This window comes from Sabethes cyaneus, chromosome 2 (genome assembly GCF_943734655.1).
Source record: "Sabethes cyaneus chromosome 2, idSabCyanKW18_F2, whole genome shotgun sequence".
In the NCBI taxonomy this organism is placed as follows: domain Eukaryota; kingdom Metazoa; phylum Arthropoda; class Insecta; order Diptera; family Culicidae; genus Sabethes; species Sabethes cyaneus.
Genome location: NC_071354.1, coordinates 236,935,225 through 236,955,689, shown reverse-complemented (window position 1 = coordinate 236,955,689; position 20,465 = coordinate 236,935,225). Strand labels below are relative to the sequence as shown.

Genomic DNA, 20,465 nt, shown 5'->3' with positions numbered 1-20,465 from the left:
AGTTACGTGCCGTATTAGAGCACGATATGTCAAGGGAGATGAAGAGATGTACCTTAACATCATATACAACAACACGGCGTGATAAGATATACCTGACGAATAAGTTCAGTACTTTGGACGGTAATCGGGACGCGGGGAGTAAGTTTGAAGGTAGCGACTAAAAGTGCGCGTTTAGAAAGTGCGGGACAAATAAAAGTTAATTTTAAATCGTAACTGTGTGATTTAGTTGATTAATTCCGAAAGTCAACCCTCTACAGTTATCTATATCAAGAAATCATGATTTTTTCGGAAGAATAACTTATTATCTATGGAATGAACCGATATTGAAGGTCCATCAAATTGATTAATATCAAACAAATATACCAGCTCAATGTATTCGGTCAAGCGTCAAAATGCATAAAACCATGGGTTTAATAAAATGAAAGTTTTAGTAACATCTTTTGCATCTTCATATAAGCATTTGTCCGTTCTTCAAAGAACGGTTTTCGGTAATTGATGAAACCTAGGAAACTTGGAATTTGGGGCCGTAAATTTTCTTTGGTAGCAAAAGGTGAACGGTTCACTGGTAACTGCGCTCTTTTGTACAGGCAAATTGAAATGCTCCATTTTATTTAACGTAGATGATAGAATGAAGGATCATGAAAAATAGGTGTGGCCGATTCTTGTCGCTTGCTCTGGTACATAATACGTGGTAAGCCGGCGAACAGCATTATTCAAACGCTAGTTGAGCTACTGCCAACATCGTTTGCCAGGGCAAACGAAAGTCAACTCGTGCACGTTTGCAGTTCCCGGTCGGCTACTGAGCGTGTGTTGCAGCTGGAATACTCCTTTCGCTGCCGTGATGGAATATCTGGCTGCTGAAGTTCTGGAATTGGCAGGAAATATGCTGCTCGGGACAACGAAACGACCAGAAGCATCCCACCCACGTCACTTGCAGCTGGTCACGAACGGCTTCGTTAACTGCATAGCTGCTGAAGCTTTCCGGCTGGTCCGTTGCAACAAGCCGTACCTGGTTAGCGGTTATCGGTACTCCAATTTACCGAACAGAGAATTACGTTAAGTGCGTTAGTGCAAGTTTATTGCAAGCTGGAGTTATGATAATCAAACAATTGGTCCTTTCAAGGGCCACACAACGATTGAAGAGTTTATTATATTTTCTTGCCCAGTTAATACCATAATAACACAGGCAACGAGGGAAAAGTTGAATTTTTCACCATTGCGGACGACCAACCAATGACGGTTATAAGTTTTCTGGTCACGGGCGACATTTTCTGCGACTTGCTAAACGTCTGCAGGTTGTAAATGCTTTATCAGTGTTCTTTTGTGAGCCGCAGAAAAATTACGCAAAATTTTCAACTTTTTGAAAACTCGGTACGCGCAATTACCGATTACCAGAGGAAAAGCACTATTCAACGTAGAAACATATCATAAATAATTATTTACTGTTTGGTTTAGTTACTGACTTGGTTTCGTTATAATAAACTATATTTAATCAATTCATGGATATAACTCCAAAATCGGTTAAGGATTGAATGTATACAGTGTTTCTACTTTGATAAACGTGACGTATGTAGGTTGTTTACATGAAGAATCGTATTATTACATACACGGATACATCCTACCATCGCTACAAAGAGACTTACGGGGTCCTACGGCACCTATGCGGTCGTGTCTTGTGCACAACCTCTCTGATTTTTAAAATTACAGTAAAATGATGTTCTTTTTTGTCTTTCTCATAGAAAATAGTAACAATTTTTTATTATTTTTGAATTTTGAACAAATGTCTTGTAGACAAGCAGTTTTCAATATTTTGTAAATTGAAAAAATGGATCTCTTCAAAAACTGAATCAGTCAATTTATTTTTTGACAAGAATAAAAATAAAAAATAATTTTGATCGCGAAAAATTAGTTGTTATCTTCGAGTTATTACCACAAAACATTCCTCAAAATGTGTATATTTAAGTAGGAACTAAAAAAAAGGAAAATTGTGTCAAACCTATGTACATCTCAAAAATTTTTGTTTTAAGGCAAAAAAATATCACAAGTCTGTAGTTCAGACAACACCAAAACAGATATATACAATTATCAAACCTGAATTTCCTTCAGCTCACCCCAGCTGGAACCAACTTTCACCTTAACCCGCAACGGCAGGCTAAGTTTGGCACAGTTTTCCATACTGGACTTTAAAATTTTAGCCACCTTTCGCGCTTGCTCCTGTGGCACCTCGAAAATCAATTCATCGTGCAAGTGCAGCACCAAATCCACTCGCCCCAACCGCAACGTTTCCCGATACTTACGAAGGTTGCGCATCATGCGCAAAATCGCATTCTTCAGTATGTCCGCAGCCGATCCCTGAACGGTGGTGCAAACGGCTTGCCGTTCCGCTTCGGAACGTTTTTTCAGATCCGTACTTTGAATGGCTGGCAGGTAGCGTCTTCGGCCGGTTAGCGTTTCGATGTAACCTCGCTCGCGCGTAATCTGAACCACTTTCTCCGTGTATCGTCGAATCTCCGGATAGGTGCCGTGGAACTGTTCCATCAGCGTACGTGCCGCGTCTTCATCCAAGTTCAGCTCAGCTGCCATCGATTTTACGCCCATCCCGTAAACTACCCCGTAAACAATGGCTTTGGTACAGTTTCTTAGCTCATCGGAAACTAGCCGTTCGTCTTCGATGCCGTTCCACTTGGCAGCAATTCCTCGGAAGACGTCTTTTCCTCCCTTCATGACTGCCAGCAGTCGGCGGTCCTGAGATAGGTGGGTTAAGACGCACAGTTCTAGCTGACAGAAGTCAGCCGAAAGAAGCAGTCTGGTTGGATCCGTGCACGCAAACGTGCTGCGGCAACTGAACAGTTCGATCCTGCCGGGATCGATTTCAATCTGAAATGAAATCAATAAAATTCATCACATTTCTTTGTCCATAATGAATGCTATCGCTTCTAAAAACTGAAATAGGATATCTAGTGGCAAGGTTTTTTGAGTCGAAGGGTCTGAAGAGGATGCTGCGGCACAAAACACCAAAAAACTAACACAAAAATAAGAAGAAAAAATCAAAAAAGACGCCAAAATAACATAAAAACACTTTGGCTCCGGCTTGCTTTTATCATAACGTGCACAAATAACGACAGAAAAACAAGATAGAACAAGTCTTTTTTTTCAAAATGACATACAAATAATTCAAAGTTCTTTTAGACTTCTTTTAGACCTCTTCCAGACTTCTTCGAGAACTCATTTAACCGTCTTCTAGACTTCAAAGGGATCTGGTAACTTTTTATAGTTCTTGTAGACCTCTTTAAGCATTCTTTTAGACTTCTTTTGGATATCTTCAATCTTTAGATTTATTTTAGCCGTTTTTTTAAAACTTCTTTTAGATTTTTTTAGACTATTTTCGGCCTCTTTTAGACTTCTTTTAAACCTGTTTCAGAGTGTTCTTTACGCCTTCTCTAGAACTTTATATGGCCTCCCAGTTCGTATGTTTGAAGACTTCACTAAGAACTCCTTTAGACTTGTTATTGATTTTCTTTAGACTTCATTTGGACTTACTTCAGAACTTTTTAACCTGCTTTTTTAGACCTCGTTTAGGACTCTTTTAAACTTTTTTCAAATATTTTCAGACTTCTTTTGGGCTTGTTTCAGGTTTTTTCCGCTTTATATAGAAGTCTTTTAGATTACTGCCAGTAGATTTTCAGAGTTCTTTTAGATTTCTCAGATTACGTAAAGACTTAGCTTTAAGACTTTTAAACTTTTTTTGAACTTCTTTTAGACTCCTTTTGTATATCTTTTATACTTTTTCAGACTTCAATGAGACTTCTTCCAGACTTATTTAAAACTTATTTAAGATTTCATTTAAACATCTCTTAGATTTCGTTTGGAGTTCTTTTAGGCTTCTTTAAGACGTCGTTTAGACTTCTATTGAACTACTTCTAGACTTATTTTATAATTGTTTAAACATCTTTGAGACTTTTTTAGACTTGTTTTGAAGTTGCTTTAGAATTTTTTATGACTTTACTTAAAACTCATTTAGAGTTCCCATTAGACTTCCTCAAGACTATTTCTAGAGTTCTTTCAGAATTCTTTTAGACTTCTTTTAGGCTGTTTTTATACTCCTTTTCCTCTAAACTCCTGCTAAACTTCTTAAGGACTATTTTCAAAGTTCTTTTAGAGTTTTATAGATTTTACTTTTAAACTGCTTTTGGATTTTTTTAGATTGCTCTCAGACTTCTTTAAGACTTCCGTATGGCTAATTTTAGAGTACTTTCAGACTTCTTTTAGATACCTTTTATACTTTTTCCAGACTTCTATCAGACTTTTTTAGACTTATATTAAATTTGTTTTAAACTTCTTTTGGGGTTCTCTTAAATTTCTACTAGACTTCTTTTAAGTTTCTTTTAGATTGCTTGTAGACTTCTTTCTAACCGCTTTTAAATTTCTTCAGACTTCTTCTAGGCTTATTTTAAACTTGTTTAAGACTTTTTTGAACATTTTTTAAATTTATTTTGGATTTCTTTTAATTTTTTTCGAACTTCTTTTGGAATTGTTTTAGAATTCATTTAGAACTCTTTTATATTCAGCCCAGACTTTTTCAAAACTATGTTTAGAGATCTTTTAGATTACTTCTAGTCTTCATTTAGATCTGTTTGAGCATATTTTTAGATTTCTTTTAGATTATTTCTTAATATCTTTTAGATTTCCTGCAATTTTTCTCAGACTAAAGAAGTGGATTCGTTTTATTCTTTGAGACTATTTTTAGAGTTCTTTTAGATTACTTTTAGATTTCTTTTACATAGATGATTTTTACACTTTTTAGGACTACTTTTAGATTTCTCTTTTTGCCTAGTTTTAGAGTACTTTAAAACCTCTTTCACAATTTTTTCAAACTTCTTGTAAAGTTCCTTAAGACTTCTTTTGGGTATTTTTTAAAACTTGTTCAGACTTGTATCAGACATCTTCTAAATTTATTTTGTACTTTTTTAACGACTTCAAGACTTCTTTTAGTTTTTTTTTTAATTTTTTTTATTTTTTTTTCATATACTAGTCTAAAAATATAGACTTATCGAAGGTTAGAGTCGAACCCATAGATTTCGTTTAGACTTCTTTAAGAACTTTTTTAGATCCCTGCCAGACTTAACTATTTTTAGTTCTTTTCGACTTCTTTTTCTTCTTCCTGTTTACGACTTCTTTTGGGCTTCACTTAGAACTTCACTCTTTTATATTCCCACCAAACTTCTATAAGCCTTTTTTTAGAGTTCTTTTAGAATTATTTTAGACTTCTTTTAGGCTTCATTTAGAACTCTTTTAGATTCTTTCCAGACATCTTTAGACTATTTTTAGAGTTTTTTTAGACTTTTTTTGATTACTTTTAGACTTGTTATAGACTTTTTTAGACTTCTTTTAGGCTTCTATCAGACTTCTTTTATACATTTTTCAGGCTTCTATCAGACTTCTTCGAGACTTATTTAAACCTTGTTTAAGGTCTTTTTTAAACATCTTCAAGAACTTATTTTGCAGTTCCTTTAAGACGTCTTTCAGACTTCTTTCGCACTTTTTCAAACTTCTTATAGACTTCTTTTAGGCTTTATTTAGAACTTTTTTTAACATTTTTCAGATATTTTCAGGTTTCTTTTGGGATTGTTTCAGGTTTTTTTACGCTTTATATAGAAGTACTTTAGATTACTGCCAGTAGATTTTCAGAATTCTTCTAGATTTCTTAGATAACGTAAAGACTTAACTTTAAGACTTTTAAACTTTTTTTTAACTTCTTTTGCATATCTTTTATATTTTTTCAGACTTCAATGAGACTTCTTCCAGACTTATTTGAAACTTGTTGAAGATTTCGTTTGGAGTTCTTTTGGGCTTCTTTAAGACGTCGTTTAGACTTCTTTCGAACTACTTCTAGACTTATTTTATGATTTTTTAAACATCTTTTAAACTTGTTTTTAGACTTGTTTTAAAGTTCCGTTAAAGTTTTTTATGACTTTACTTAGAACTCATTTAGAGTTCCTATTAGACTTCTTCAAGACTATTTCTAGAGTTCTTCAAGAATTCTTTTAGACTTCTTTTAGGCTTCTTTTATACTCCTTTCGAAATTCTTATAAATTTCTTGTAGGCGTGATTTAGAACTCTGTGAGATTCCTGCTAAACTTCTTAATGACTATTTTCAGAGTTCCTTTAGAGTTTTATAGATTACTTTTGAACTTCTTTTGGATTTTTTTAAATTGCTTTCACACTTCTTTAAGACTCCGTTTGCACTTCATTCTCTTAGATTCTCTCCAGACTTCCTAATGGCTAGTTTTAGAGTTCTTTTAGACTCCTTTTAGATATCTTTTATAATTTTTTCAGACTTCTATCAGACTTTTTATAGACTTATATTAAACTTGTTTTAAACTTTTTAGATGTCTTTTAAACTTCTTTTAGGTTTCTCCTAAATTTCTACTAGGCTTCTTTTAAGTTTCTTTTAGACTGCTTGTAGACTTCTTTTGTAGCTCTTTCTAACCGCTTTTAGATTTCTTCGGACTTCTTCTAGGCTGATTTGAAACATGTTTAAGACTTTTTTGAACATTTTTTTAATTTATTTTGGATTTCTTTTAATTTTTTTCAAATTCCTTTTGGACTTGTTTTAGAATACTTCTAGACTGAAGTCTAGAATTCTTTTAGATTCATACCAGACTTTTTTTAGAGATCTTTTAGATTACTTCTAGACTTCATTTAAATCTGTTTTAGAATACTTTTAGACTTCTTTTAGATTTTCTTTTGGATTTATTCTAGGCTTCTTTTTACCTTTTCTTTGGAGTTCATTTGGATATCTTTTATTTTTTTTTCAACCAGGCTTTATTTAGACTTAATTTAAACTTATTTTAGACTTTTTCTAAATATCTTTTAGATATCCTCCAATTTTTCTCAGACTAAGGAAGTGCATTCGTTTTATTCTTTGAGACTATTTCTAAAGTTCTTTTAGATTACTTTTAGATTTCTTTAAAACCTCTTTTATAATTTTTTCAAGCTTCTTTTAAAGTTCCTTAAGACTTCTTTTGGGTATTTTTTAAAACTTGCTCAGACTTGTACCAGACATCTTCTAAACTTATTTTGTACTTTTTTAACGACTTCAAGACTTCTTTTAGTTTTTTTTATTTTTATAAAAATATAGACTTAGCGAAGGTGAGAGTCGAACTCATAGATTTCTTTTAGACTTCTTTAAGAACTTTTTAAGATCCCCGCCCGACTTGACTATTTTTAGTTCTTTTCGACTTCTTTTTCTTCTTCCTGTTTAAGACTTCTTTTGGGCTTCACTTAGAACTTCACTCTTTTTTATTCCTACCAAACTTCTCTAAGACTATTCTTAGAGTTCTTTTAGAATTCTTTTAGACTTCTTTTAGGCTTCATTTAGAACTCTTAGATTCCTTCCAGACATCTTTAGACTATTTTTAGAGTTGTTTTAGACTTTTTTTTTTGATCACTTTTAGACTTGTTATATACTTTTTTAGACTTCTTTTAGGCTTCGATCAGACTTCTTTTATACATTTTTCAGGCTTCTATCAGACTTCTTCGAGACTTATTTAAACCTTGTTTAAGGTCTTTTTTAAACATCTACAAGAACTTATTTCGCAGTTCCTTTAAGACGTCTTTCAGACTTTTTTCGCACTTTTTCAAACTTCTTATAGACTTCTTTTAGGCTTCATTTAGAACTTTTTTCAGATATTTTCAGGTTTCTTTTGGGCTTGTTTCAGGTTTTTTTACGCTTTATATAGAAGTATTTTAGATTACTGCCAGTAGATTTTCAGAATTCTTTTAGATTTCTTAGACTACGTAAAGACTTCTTTAAGAGTTTTAAACTTTTTTAACTTCTTTTGCATATCTTTTATGCCTTTTCAGACTTCAATGAGACTTCTTCCAGACTTATTTGAAACTTGTTGAAGATTTCGTTCGGTGTTCTTTTGGGCTTCTTTAAGACGTCGTTTAGACTTATTTCGAACTACTTCTAGACTTATTTTATAATTGTTTAAACATCTTTTAAACTTTTTTTAGACTTGTTTTAAAGTTCCTGTAAAGTTTTTATGACTTTACTTAGAGTTTCTTCTTCATTTAGAGTTCCTATTAGACTTCTTCAAGACTATTTCTAGAGTTCTTCAAGAATTCTTTTAGACTTCTTTTAGGCTTCTTTTATACTCCTTTCGAAATTCCTTTCTCGAAATTTGAACTTCTTTTGGATTTTTTTAAATTGCTTTCACACTTCTTTAAGACTCCTTTTGGACTTCATTCTCTTAGATTCTCTGGTTAGTTTTAGAGTACTTTCAGACTTCTTTTAGATATCTTTTATACTTTTTGCAGACTTCTATCAGCCTTATATTAAACTGGTTTTAAAATTTTTAGATGTTTTTCAAACTTCTTTTAGGTTTCTTCTAAATTTCTACTAGAGTTCTTTTAAGTTTCTTCCAGACTTCTTGTAGACTTCTTTTATAGCTCTTTCAAACTTCTTTAGGAGATCTTTTATACATTTTTCAGGTTTCTATTAAACTTCTAGACAGATTTAAACCTTGTTTAAGGTTTCCTTTAAACACTTTTTCAAACTTTTTATAGACTTCTTTTAGGCTTCATTTATAACTTTTCTAGATTCCTACCGGGCTTCTTTAAGACAACTTTTAAAGTTCTTTTAAATTTCCTAGATTACTTTTAGGTTTCTTTTGGAGTTTTTAAGGCGTCTTTCAAAGTTCTTTCAAACTTCTTAAAAACTAATTTTAACTGTTGTTTTAGCTTTCAAACTTCCTATGATTTTTTTTAAACTTCCTTTGGACTTCTTTGACTTAATTTAGAACAGACTTCTATAAGACTATTTTCAGAATTCTTTTGGATCTCCTTAAAATTCTTTCGAACTTCTTTCAGATTACTTCCAAACTTCTTTTAGAATTCTTTTGGACTTTATTTGGAACTCTTTTTGCCTTTTTTTAGATTCCCTGCGGATTTTCTTATGGCTAGTTTGTTAGACCTTTTTTAGAATTTTTCACGATTCCTTTAGAGTTAAATGTCTTTTAGACTCCTTTATGGTTTATTTTACGGGTTTCTAGGATTTTTTCTAAGTTTTTAAGCTCTTTTAGCCTTCTTTTAGACTTCTTTTGTAGTCCTTTCTAACATCTTTTAGATTTTTTTCAGACTGCTTGCTAGGCTTATTTCAAACTTGTCTAAGTTTTTTCTAAATTTTTTTTTTTACAATTTTCTTTTTGACTCGTTGTATAATTTTTAGGGCTCATTTAGAACTTTCAGATTCCTACCATGCTTCTTTAAGACTAGTTTTAGAGTTTTTTAGATTGTTTTTGGATTACTGTTACACTTCCTTTATATATTTTTTAAATTTATACTTCTTTTAGATTCTTTTAGATTACTTTTAGATTTCTTTTGGACTCCATTTAGAACTCTTTTTGCCTTCTTTTAAATTTCTTCCAGATTTTCTTATGGCTAGAGTACTTTTAGACCACTTTTATAATTACACTGAAGTCGCTTTTTACGCGACTATTTTTACGCGAATTTCGGAATTTACACGGTTTTTTTACGCGATTTTCGGAATTTACGCGGTTTTTTTACGTGAATTTCGGAATTTACGCGATTTTCTAAATTTACGTGGTTTTTTTACGCGAATTTACGAATTTACGCGGTTTTTTTTACGCGAATTTCGGAATTTACGCGGTTTTTCACGTGAATTTCGGAATTTACGCGTTTTTTTTACGCGAATTTCGGAATTTATGCGGTTTGTAACGTGAATTTCGGAATTTACGCGGTTTTTTAACGCGAATTTCGGAATTTACGTGGTTTTTACGCGAATTTCGAAATTTACGCAATTTTCGGAATTTACGTGGTTTTTTACGCGAATTTCGGAATTTACGTGGTTTTTTTACGCGAATTTCGGAATTTACGCGGTTTTTCACGTGAATTTCGGAATTTACACGGTTTTTTACGCGATTTTTGGAATTTACGCGGTTTTTCACGCGATTTTCGGAATTTACGCGGTTTTTTACGCGATTTTCGAAATTTACGCAATTTTCGGAATTTACGTGGTTTTTTAACGTGAATTTCGGAATTTACGCGGTTTTTTTACTCGAATTTCGGAATTTACGCGGTTTTTTACGCGATTTTCGAAATTTACGCGGTTTTTTACGCGATTCTCGGAATTTACGCGTTTTAATGCGAATTTATGCGGAATTTACGCGGTTTTTTTACGCGAATTTCGGAATTTACGTGGTTTTTTACGCGAATTTCGAAATTTACGAGGTTTTTTTACGCGAATTTCGGAATTTATGCGGTTTGTCACGTGAATTTCGGAATTTACGCGTTTTTTTTACGCGAATTTCGGAATTTATGCGGTTTGTCACGTGAATTTCGGAATTTACGCGGTTTTTTACGCGATTTTCGAAATTTACGCAATTTTCGGAATTTACGTGGTTTTTTACACGAATTTCGGAATTTACGCGATTTTCGAAATTTACGCGGTTTTTTACGCGATTTTCGAAATTTACGCGGTTTTTTACGCGATTCTCGGAATTTACGCGGTTTTTTACGCGAATTTTGGAATTTCGGAATTTGCGCGGTTTTTTACGCGAATTTCGAAATTTACGAGGTTTTTTTACGCGATTTTCGGAATTTACGCGGTTTTTTACGCGATTTTCGGAATTTACGTGATTTTCGGAATTTACGCAATTTTCGGAATTTACGTGGTTTTTAGGCGAATTTCGGAATTTACGCGGTTTTTTTCCCGATTTTCGGAATTTACGGGTTTTTCGGAATTTACGCGGTTTTTTACGCGATTTTCGGAATTTACGCGGTTTTTTACGCGAATTTTGGAATTTCGGAATTTGCGCGGTTTTTTACGCGAATTTCGAAATTTACGAGGTTTTTTTACGCGATTTTCGGAATTTACGCGGTTTTTTACGCGATTTTCGGAATTTACGTGATTTTCGGAATTTACGCAATTTTCGGAATTTACGTGGTTTTTAGGCGAATTTCGGAATTTACGCGGTTTTTTTTTACGCGAATTTCGGAATTTACGGGTTTTTTTTACGCGAATTTCGGAATTTACGCGGTTTTTTACGCGAATTTTGGAACTTACGCGGTTTTTCACGTGAATTTCGGAATTAACGCGGTTTTTTACGCGATTTTCGGAATTTACGCGGTTTTTTTACGCGAATTTCGGAATTTACGTGGTTTTTTTTACGCGATTTTCGAAATCTACGAGGTATTTTTACGCGATTTTCGGAATTTACGCGGTTTTTTACGCGATTTTCGGAATTAACGCAATTTTCGGAATTTACGTGGTTTTTTTACGCGAATTTCGAAATTACCGAGGTTTTTTTTACGCGATTTTCGGAATTTACGCGGTTTTTTTACGCGATTTTCGGAATTTACGCGGTTTTTTTACGCGATTTACGGAATTTACGGGATTTTTTTTACGCGAATTTCGGAATTTACGCGGTTTTTTACGCGAATTTTGGAACTTACGCGGTTTTTCACGTGAATTTCGGAATTAACGCGGTTTTTTACGCGATTTTCGGAATTTACGCGGTTTTTTTTCGCGAATTTCGAAATTTACTTGGTTTTTTACGCGATTTTCGGAATTTACGCGGTTTTTTACGCGATTTTCGGAATTTACGCAATTTTCGGAATTTACGTGGTTTTTTTACGCGAATTTCGAAATTTACGAGGTTTTTTTTACGCGATTTTCGGAATTTACGCGGTTTTTTTACGCGATTTTCGGAATTTACGCGGTTTTTTTACGCGATTTACGGAATTTACGGGATTTTTTTTACGCGAATTTCGGAATTTACGCGGTTTTTTACGCGAATTTCGAAATTTACGCGGTTTTTTACGCGATTTTCGGAATTTACGCGGTTTTGATTTACGCGGGACGTATCCTTCGCGTAAAAAGCGACTTGAGTGTATTTCAGACTTCTTCTGGACTTATTTAAAACTTGTTTTAGACTTTTTCTAAACGCCTTTTAAACCATTGTTAGGGTTCTTTTAATTTTTTAAATTTCTTAAGGTTCGTTTAGACTTTTTTCAGACTCATTGCTAGGCTAATTTTAAACTTGTTTTATTCTTTTTTAAACGTCTTTTAGACTTCTTTTGAACGTCTTTCAATTTTTCTAGACTGCTTCTGGACTTGTTTTACATTTCATTAACCTTCCTAGTGCATTGGGGTCGTTTTCGACCCATCGGCATACTTACAAAGCTTGATACTCAGTAACGGAACGAGCTAGAGACTTGAAATTTTCTGACTTTTCCTAACTTTGGAAAACTAGCATTGTGGGGGAGTTTCAGCTTTCAGCGACATCTAGAAGAGCCACAGCAAAAAAAGTTACATATTATGCATTAAGGGTCGAAAACGACCCAAGTTTTGAAATTGCTCTCATTCATCCATTTTCAATCCGAATTTTGTTTTCTTTACCTCATGTGAAAGGTATGGCCAAAACCTAGCACCCAAGGTTTATTAGGGAATATTTGATGACTAATGGCCACTTCTGCGTCGGTTCCGGAACACCCACTACCAGGTCCAGGGGACATTTTTATACTTTGAGGTAATTCATTTTGCGGCACATCAAATCACATTGGCTTGATAAAATAAGATTAATGGAAGTACAATGGGGACATTTTGGATTCAAACGGCCATTTTCCCATTGGTTCCGGAACATCCGGTACCTGGTTTTTGAGGACAATTTTGAATTTTAGGATGATTTATCTTGCCACACGTCAAATTATGTCAGCTTGATATCATTAGACTATTGAAAGTATAATAAAGACATTTTGAAGGTAAATGGTCACATCATCTTTGGTCCCGGAACATCCGGTACCCGGTTTTTGGGGCCATTTTTGTATTTTAGGATAATTCATAAAGCGACATATCAAATCACATCGGCTTAATAAAATAAGACTGATGGAAGAAAAACAGTGTCATTTAGAAGCCAAATGGCAACTTTACCATCGGTTCTGGAACATCCGGTACCTGGTTCAGCGGGACATTTTTGGATTTAGAAACAACTCATCGTGCGGCACATCGAATCACAACGCCTTGATCAAATAAGACCATCTAGTTAGCTTCGAGGTACGACGCTGGTCTAACAAGCCAGTCGTCGTATGTTCGAATCTCGGCTAGGCGGTGCTTGCTAGTTAGAGTCAGTAGGATTGTTGCACTGGCCCCGTAATTTTCCTGTACTCTAACAGCCGGCTGCGAAGTCTGTCGATAAAGAAGGGTAATGTCTAAAGACGGTATAAACCCATGGCTTTGCTTTTTTTTTGATTTTTTAGACAGTTACAAGAGGTTTGAGGACAATTTGGAATTTTTCCATTGTACTTCCATTAGTGTTATTTTATCAAGCCAATGTGATTTGATGTGCCGCATGATGAATTATCCTATCCAAAAATGTTCTCATAAACCGTGCACCCGAAGTTTCGGAACCGATGATGAAATGGCCATTTGTCTTCAAATTGTCCTCAAACCTCTTGTAACTGTCTTATTTGATCAAGGCGTTGTGATTCGATGTGCCGCACGATGAGTTGTTTCAAAATCCAAAAATGTCCCGCGGAACCAGGTACCGGATGTTCCAGAACCGGTGGTAAAGTGGCCATTTGGCTTTTAAATGACCTTATTTTACTTCCATTAGTCTTATTTAATCAAGCCGATGTGATTTGATGTGTCGCAAGATGAGTTATCCTAAAATACAAAAATGGGTCCAAAAACCGGGTACCGGATGTTCCGGGACCAAAGCTGATGTGGTCATTTGGCTTCAAAATGTCTTTATTATACTTTCAATAGTCTAATGATATCAATCTGATGTAATTTGACGTGTGGCAAGATAAATCATCTTAAAATTCAAAATTGTCCTCAAAAACCAGGTACCGGATGCTCCGGAACCAATGGGAAAATGGCCGTTTGAGTCCAAAATGTCCCCATTGTACTTCCATTAATCTTATTTTATCAAGCCAATGTGATTTGATGTGCCGCAAAATGAATTATATCAAAATATAAACATGTCCCCCGGGACCTGGTAGTGGGTGTTCCGGAACCGACGCAGAAGTGGCCATTAGTCTACAAATATCCCCTAACATACCTTGGGTGCCAGGTTTTGGCCACAGCTTTCAAATGAGGTAAAGAAAACGAAATTCGGATTGAAAATGGGTGAATGAGGGCAATTTCAAAACTTGGGTCGTTTTCGACCCCAATGCATAATATGTAACTTTTTTCTAATGCATTAGGAAGGTTAAGGTTTCATCTAGAACTCTTTCAGATTCCTATTCCTTTTTGACGTAGGACTACGTCTTTGTTTACTATACTGGGACTGGGTAGCACTTTGTAAAAACGAAAAATAGAAGTGTAACGTTTGAATGAAATATTTCAAACGCTAATAGCTACTATACTACTGAACGAAACATAACAGTTAATATGTCGTTGGATAGATAAAATGTCCAGCAATTTTATAGTAATATATTAATAATAATTTATTATACGCTAAATAGTGAAAATGTGTGTAAAGTTTTAAGGTCGAATTTTCCCATACATTTCCCTTGTGATCGCCTAGCTTCACAGGCACGGACGGCAATTAGATACACCAAAGGATTTGGATCCAAATGATAACCTTTGAGACCACTTTGTAAGCCACACTCCTTTTCCAATCCAATTGGCAACATCGATGGCTATTGACGGCAACACCGACCCCGAAGACAAGCGGAATCAGCGGGCAATGGCCAACGTGAATCCCACACGATGCACTTTACGTTACATTTTGCATTATCCCCATCGCAGACAAGCGAAATTGTTCGACAGCTTGCTCAATCAGTGTTGGATAATCATTTAAGCAACAGCAGCCGATATGGTTTCCTCCACCACCTACACTAGCTAACAAGTAGCAGCGGCAATGCCAGTGACTATAAAATGGTACACTTGGTTCGCCGCCTGCTCATTTATCGCACGATCGCACTGACGGACGGTCAGTATTTATCATCGACGGCTATTGGTGGCGAAACCAACGGCATTTGGCGGCAACACCGACAGCAATTGGAGGTAAAAACGATGGCATTTTGGCGGCAACACTGGCAATTGGATGCAAATCCAAGGACTTTTGCGGCAATTAATGGCAATTCGAGGCATACCTGATGGCATTTTGGCGGCAGTTTCAATGGCAATTATCGCAAACCAACACTGAAGGCAAATGGAAACGGATCGACTGACGGGCAGCAAATTCAGCAGCAGGCCATTGTGGCCTTAAACAGTTCTTATAAGAACTATAGTAATTGAAGAATGGAAAGATATTTCTACACTTTCTAAATGGTTAACGTTCCATTTTGCGTTATGCCATGGTAAACATGGAAAATGCTTGCTCATTCAGCGTCGGATAATCATTTGAGCAGCAGCAGTAGTCGATCTGGTTTCCCCCAACACCTATACTAGCTTATAAGTAGCAGCGGCAGTGCCAGTGACTATAAAATAGCACACTAGGTTCGCCGTCTGCTCATTTATCGCACGATTGCACTGACGGACGGTCAGTATTTACCGTCGACGGCTATTGGTGGGGCAACACCAGTAATTGGCGGCAACGCTGATGGCAAGTGGAGACAAAAACGATGGAATTTCGGCGGAAACACCGGCAATTGGAGGCAAACCAAGGGCTTGGGATGGCAATTGGTGGCAAAACCAAGGACATTTCGCGGCAACACCGGTTGTTAGTGGTAACATTAATGGCAATTGGAGGCAAAGCCGATGGCATTTTGGCGGCAACTTCGATCGCAATTATCGTAAACCAACACTGATGGCAAACGGAAACGGAACGACTGACTGGCAGTAAATTCAGCAGCAGGCCGTTGTGGTCTTAAACAGTTCTTATAAGAGCTATAGTAATTGAAGAATGGAAAGATTTTTCTACACTTTCTAAATGGTTAACGTTCCATTCGGATAATTATTTGAGCAGCAGCAGCAGCCGATCTGGTTTCTCCCACACCTACACTAGCTTACAAGTAGCAACGGCAGTGCCAGTGACTATAAAATAGCACACTAGGTTCGCCGTCTGCTCATTTATCGCACGATCGCACTGACGGACGGTCAGTATTTTGATAAAACTAATCCATTTCTACTTTACAGTGACTTGGTATTTCCTATCACTCCTGTATTAGCGGGCAACCATCATCCTAGAGTCTAAAGGCCCGAATAGCGGCATCCATCTATATATTGGCAACAGTAATTATAGTACTGATTTTTAAGAAGTGCTATCAGTTCAAACATAGTTCTTTTCAGGGCCACCAAACAATTTCAAACAGTTTTTTCAAAACCACCATTGATTCAATGAAGAATTAAATCAGAATATTTCGCTCTTCTTTTACAAATAAACACTCAAACAATGATACTCATAGATACCTAAATATGCATATGCCATAAATGCAGTTTGTATTAGTCTTTAATCTAATGATCAGACATAAAGTTATACTTCATCGATTAAAACATGTTTTCAATGTAATGAGTATTATATGACACAGTCCTACGTCACCCTTTCGTACAACCCTTAGGGCTGTATACCTTGTAGTTTTTAAGTTTTCTTTTACATTACTTTTAGACTTCTGTTGGACTTCGTTTATAACCCTTGTCACCTTCTTTTAGACCTCCTTATGATTAGAATTCTTTTAGACATTTTCTTTTGAGTTCTTTTAGAGCTCTTTTAGAATTATTTCAGATTTCTTCTAGAGTTCCTTAAGGCTTCTCTTGGACATCTTTTATACTGTTTTTAAACTTCTTTCAGACTTCTTCCGGGCCTAACCTGGCTTCAGACTTTTCTAAACGTCTTTTAGACTTTTGTTGGACTTCATAATTTTTTCACATTTTTTTAAGCTTCGTTAAGACATTTTCCGGCTTCTTCTAGGTTTATTTTAAAAATGTTTTAGAGTTTTTAAAACGTCTTTTAGATTTCTTTAGGACATTATTTAGAACTGACTTCTTTCATACTTCCTTATGGCTAGAGTTCTTTTAGAAGAAAGAGTTTCTTTGGAGTTCTTTCAGAGCTCTTTTAGACTTATTTCAGACTCCTCCTTGAAACTTCTTTTGGACATCTTTAATACTTTTTTTTTCAGACTACCATCAGACTTCGTCAGAATTAGAAACTACTAATTTTAGACGCTTTATAAGTCTTTTAGACTTTTCATTCAGATTATTATTTCTTATTATTACTTATTCAATTCGACTATTAATGCGATAATCATACTAATAAATAGGAATCAAACCAAGCAGTTAAACCCCGAGCGAAGAGACCCAACTTATTGAGCTTCCGTGGTCGACGAGATCAAATGCTGCTTTTAAGTCAGTGAAATCCTCAAAATGACGCCTGTTTGTACCTTAATAATAATTTAAATTGAATTCTTTCGGTACCTACCTTGAAATCCTTTACAACCGTCTGCAGATTAGGCTCATGCATGGTGATTCGACCGGTAGAAGTGTGACAGAAGCTGGTACCGTGAATCCTCACTCCATCTCGAGCGGACCGCGACAGCGGTTCGATCGTTCGGCTAAGATTACTTTCGATCTTACGGTAAGCGACAACCAGGGTCGCCAAGGGTGAATCGATACGTTCCAGCACCTGTCGGGTAGTTTTCATTCGTCCATTTCGCTCCTTCGGTACCCGCAGGGCAGCCGCAACGGCGGAAGCCGAACCGAAGTCCAGCCGTTGCCCACCGTTGAGCTGTCTAACCCTTTCGGCAACGCGCTCCTTAGCCTGATGTAATCGTTCGATCAGCTCGGATAGCTTACGCCCATCGACCGGGAAGCCAACCAGTTCCATTTGGATCAAAGCCGTCTGGAGCGGCATTTCCCGAGCGGTGAAAGTGGCCAGCATATCCTGCGGTCGATCCAGCTGGGTAAATTGTTCCACCTGAGCGGCCACCATGTGGTGAACGATGAAGCTCTCCACCGTGCACCGAATCCGGCCATCGATTGCGCTAGTGTAGTTAAGCGCTGGAGCACTGGAACCCGGACAACGGCCTGCCAGCTGACAAAGTGCTGACATTTCCGGGCAGTATTGTTGTACCTAGAAGTCAGTTAACTTATTACAAAAGCAATTAATGGATTTTCTGAACATTTACCATCGCCTGAAATGAAATGACCTTCTCCTCTGCCTGCAGTAACCAGCAAGCTACTTTAGGATCTCGCAAATCTGCCGCCAAATGCCGTTCCGCTGTAAGCAAACCACTGCGATACACCATCTTGAGCTGATCCTTAGCATCGAACAGATCGACTGTGAGATTTTCGCGCTCAAATAAACTTCTTAACAACTGCAGTTTAGAAGCACATGGAACTATTGAATCTTTCTTCAAACTAAGATAATACACAGCGTTGTTCAGAGTCTCGTCCAGCCTTTGCTGGAAGGTGAAAGCCACCCCACTGAGGTAGCAATTCTCCTCAAACAGGTAGGGATAGTTTTTTAAAACCTCCTCCTGTTCGATTTTAGTCCTTTGATTGATCAACAAGTTCCCCCCGATCACGGATTTTGAACGATCAAAGCGGCAAACCGCAAAAGCTACGCTGATTGTGAAGATATTCTCCAGCTCTGTTTGAAATCGTTGGAAGAGCCTTATATCTGCACACACATCTACCACGTTTATGCTGTCGTATTTTCCGCCCTGGGAGGCGGTTGAGTCCTTCTCACCGCTGAGCACATGGGAAAAGTTCATGATGAGGGAATTGTGAAACTGTTCGATTTCCCGATTGCTATCCGTTTCGGATACTTCAAACGACACTGTGGAGGCTTGTTTGTCAGCTACTGGTTGTGATGTGGAACTGTTCCCATTGGGCAAAGCCGGGATAGGTTCCTCAGCTTGAGTGCTATCGATTTCTTTCACAGTATCCTCGTCTTGCCAGGCAGGATTACGAACCCCCGTATCCAGTTGGATGTAGTTTCGTGCCTCCTTAACTAGCAGCGCAGCTGCTTCCTTAACCGTCAGTCCAGCTCGTCCAGTTACGTATAAATTACGAAGATTCATACGCCTTCGTGCTTCAAATTCATTTTCTCCGTCCCGTTTCTGCTCGGTTTGAAAGCCAACGCAATTGTAGAGGATTCGCTCAACTACCAGAGGACTAGAGTTTGCCAGTTCCACCAAACCAGTTAAGCCCCCATTGAAGAGCATTCGCGCACGTTGTCCATTCAAGCTAGGAATTCTCATAAGATCCATTAAATCCGGTTGAATGCCAAAAAACAAACGCTCCTTAAATTGTGACACAATCATCGCCAAAAGGTTCCAGTTGAGCGACGTGCAGAATGCTGTTACAATACCTGGTTAAAGAAAAAACAATTGAAATTACAATCAATCTTTCACCATTCGGTGCGTTGGTATTTTACCTGCAAAGGTGGAAGCGACCTGCTGCAAGCTCTGCAACAATCCCCTCGTGCAAACGAACTCCTGCGCCACCTCGGACAGCGGTTTTTCATCGACCAGCTCCTTCAGCGCCAGTGCCGTGTAGAACCGCTTGTGCACCTGCAACGCCTGATAGTCGTCGGCAGCGCCGACATTCCCCCGCAGTGCCTTCACCAGAAAAGCTTCCCGCACACCGACCAGCTCCCCCACGCGTCGCATCGCTTCCGACAGTCGTTCCCACCGATCCAGATAGGCCATCCAGTCGATGTTCTGCCACTGGTAGCTTACCGAGTACGGTGTCACCAGGTAGATCGCGTGCAGCTCCGTTTCCAGCACGAAACACTGCCGTGACCGCTGCAACTCGCTGAACAGCAGAAAGCCATCTCTCGGCGGCATGGATGCCGCCAGACAAGCACTGCCGAGCTGGGTCGCCGTCATCAGTGCTGCACCGGTTTCCGCGCAGTGCTGCACCCGAATGAACTCGTACTCGAGCAGAAAGCGCACGCAACTGGCGATCGGGTCCGAGTCGGCGTCGGAATCTGCGCCGCGGCGGCTAGCTGCCGCCGTTGGCGGGCGCAAGCGTGTCGAGCGAACGCTATGATCCAAAGAATCCAGATCGAAACGGAAGGGACATTTCTTTTCGCAACTGTAAAGGGTACAGTTGAGAAACTGTTGCAGCTCCGCTGCCGTGCTGACCTCTCCGGAGGCGATGATCTCCAGGATGGCGCGCTTCAGGTGGCTCTGCAAGATGATGAATGCAAGATTGAATGATTGAGACGAATCGATTTAAAAGGTATTAGCACAGAGAACAGATTAACAGGCTCGAAGGAAGTAATCGATTTTTTGTGTGTAAAATCTGTCGGTAGCGCCCTCCAGAAATAGTTTGCCAAACGTATCAAAAAATATCCATGTACCTTTATCAATATTTCTTTGTGCTGGAGTAACATAGCAGCGATGCACAGTAGTTTGATTGCTCGGATTCGTGAATTTTTTTAATAACTCTTTTCATAGTGTTTTATTGAATATGACGACTTCGAAAGAATTTCTGTATATCAATAGACGCAACAACTGGTGGTTAGTATTAGTTCGGAACTCAAACACAG

At 37.4% G+C, this 20,465-nt stretch overlaps 1 protein-coding gene across 1 annotated transcript in view; it reads right to left on the bottom strand.

The window, feature by feature from the left end:
- Positions 1-2,085: 2,085 nt before the first annotated feature.
- Positions 2,086-20,465, bottom strand: part of LOC128736810 (DNA polymerase theta) — a 69,049-nt gene continuing 50,669 nt past the window's right edge. Inside the window, exons 3-6 of the mRNA XM_053831300.1 lie at positions 19,347-20,103; positions 18,094-19,280; positions 17,388-18,038; positions 2,086-2,877 (exon numbers count right to left, since the gene is read on the bottom strand). Of these exons, the coding sequence (XP_053687275.1) occupies positions 2,086-2,877; positions 17,388-18,038; positions 18,094-19,280; positions 19,347-20,103 (3,387 nt within the window). The remainder of the gene's footprint in view (positions 2,878-17,387; positions 18,039-18,093; positions 19,281-19,346; positions 20,104-20,465) is intronic.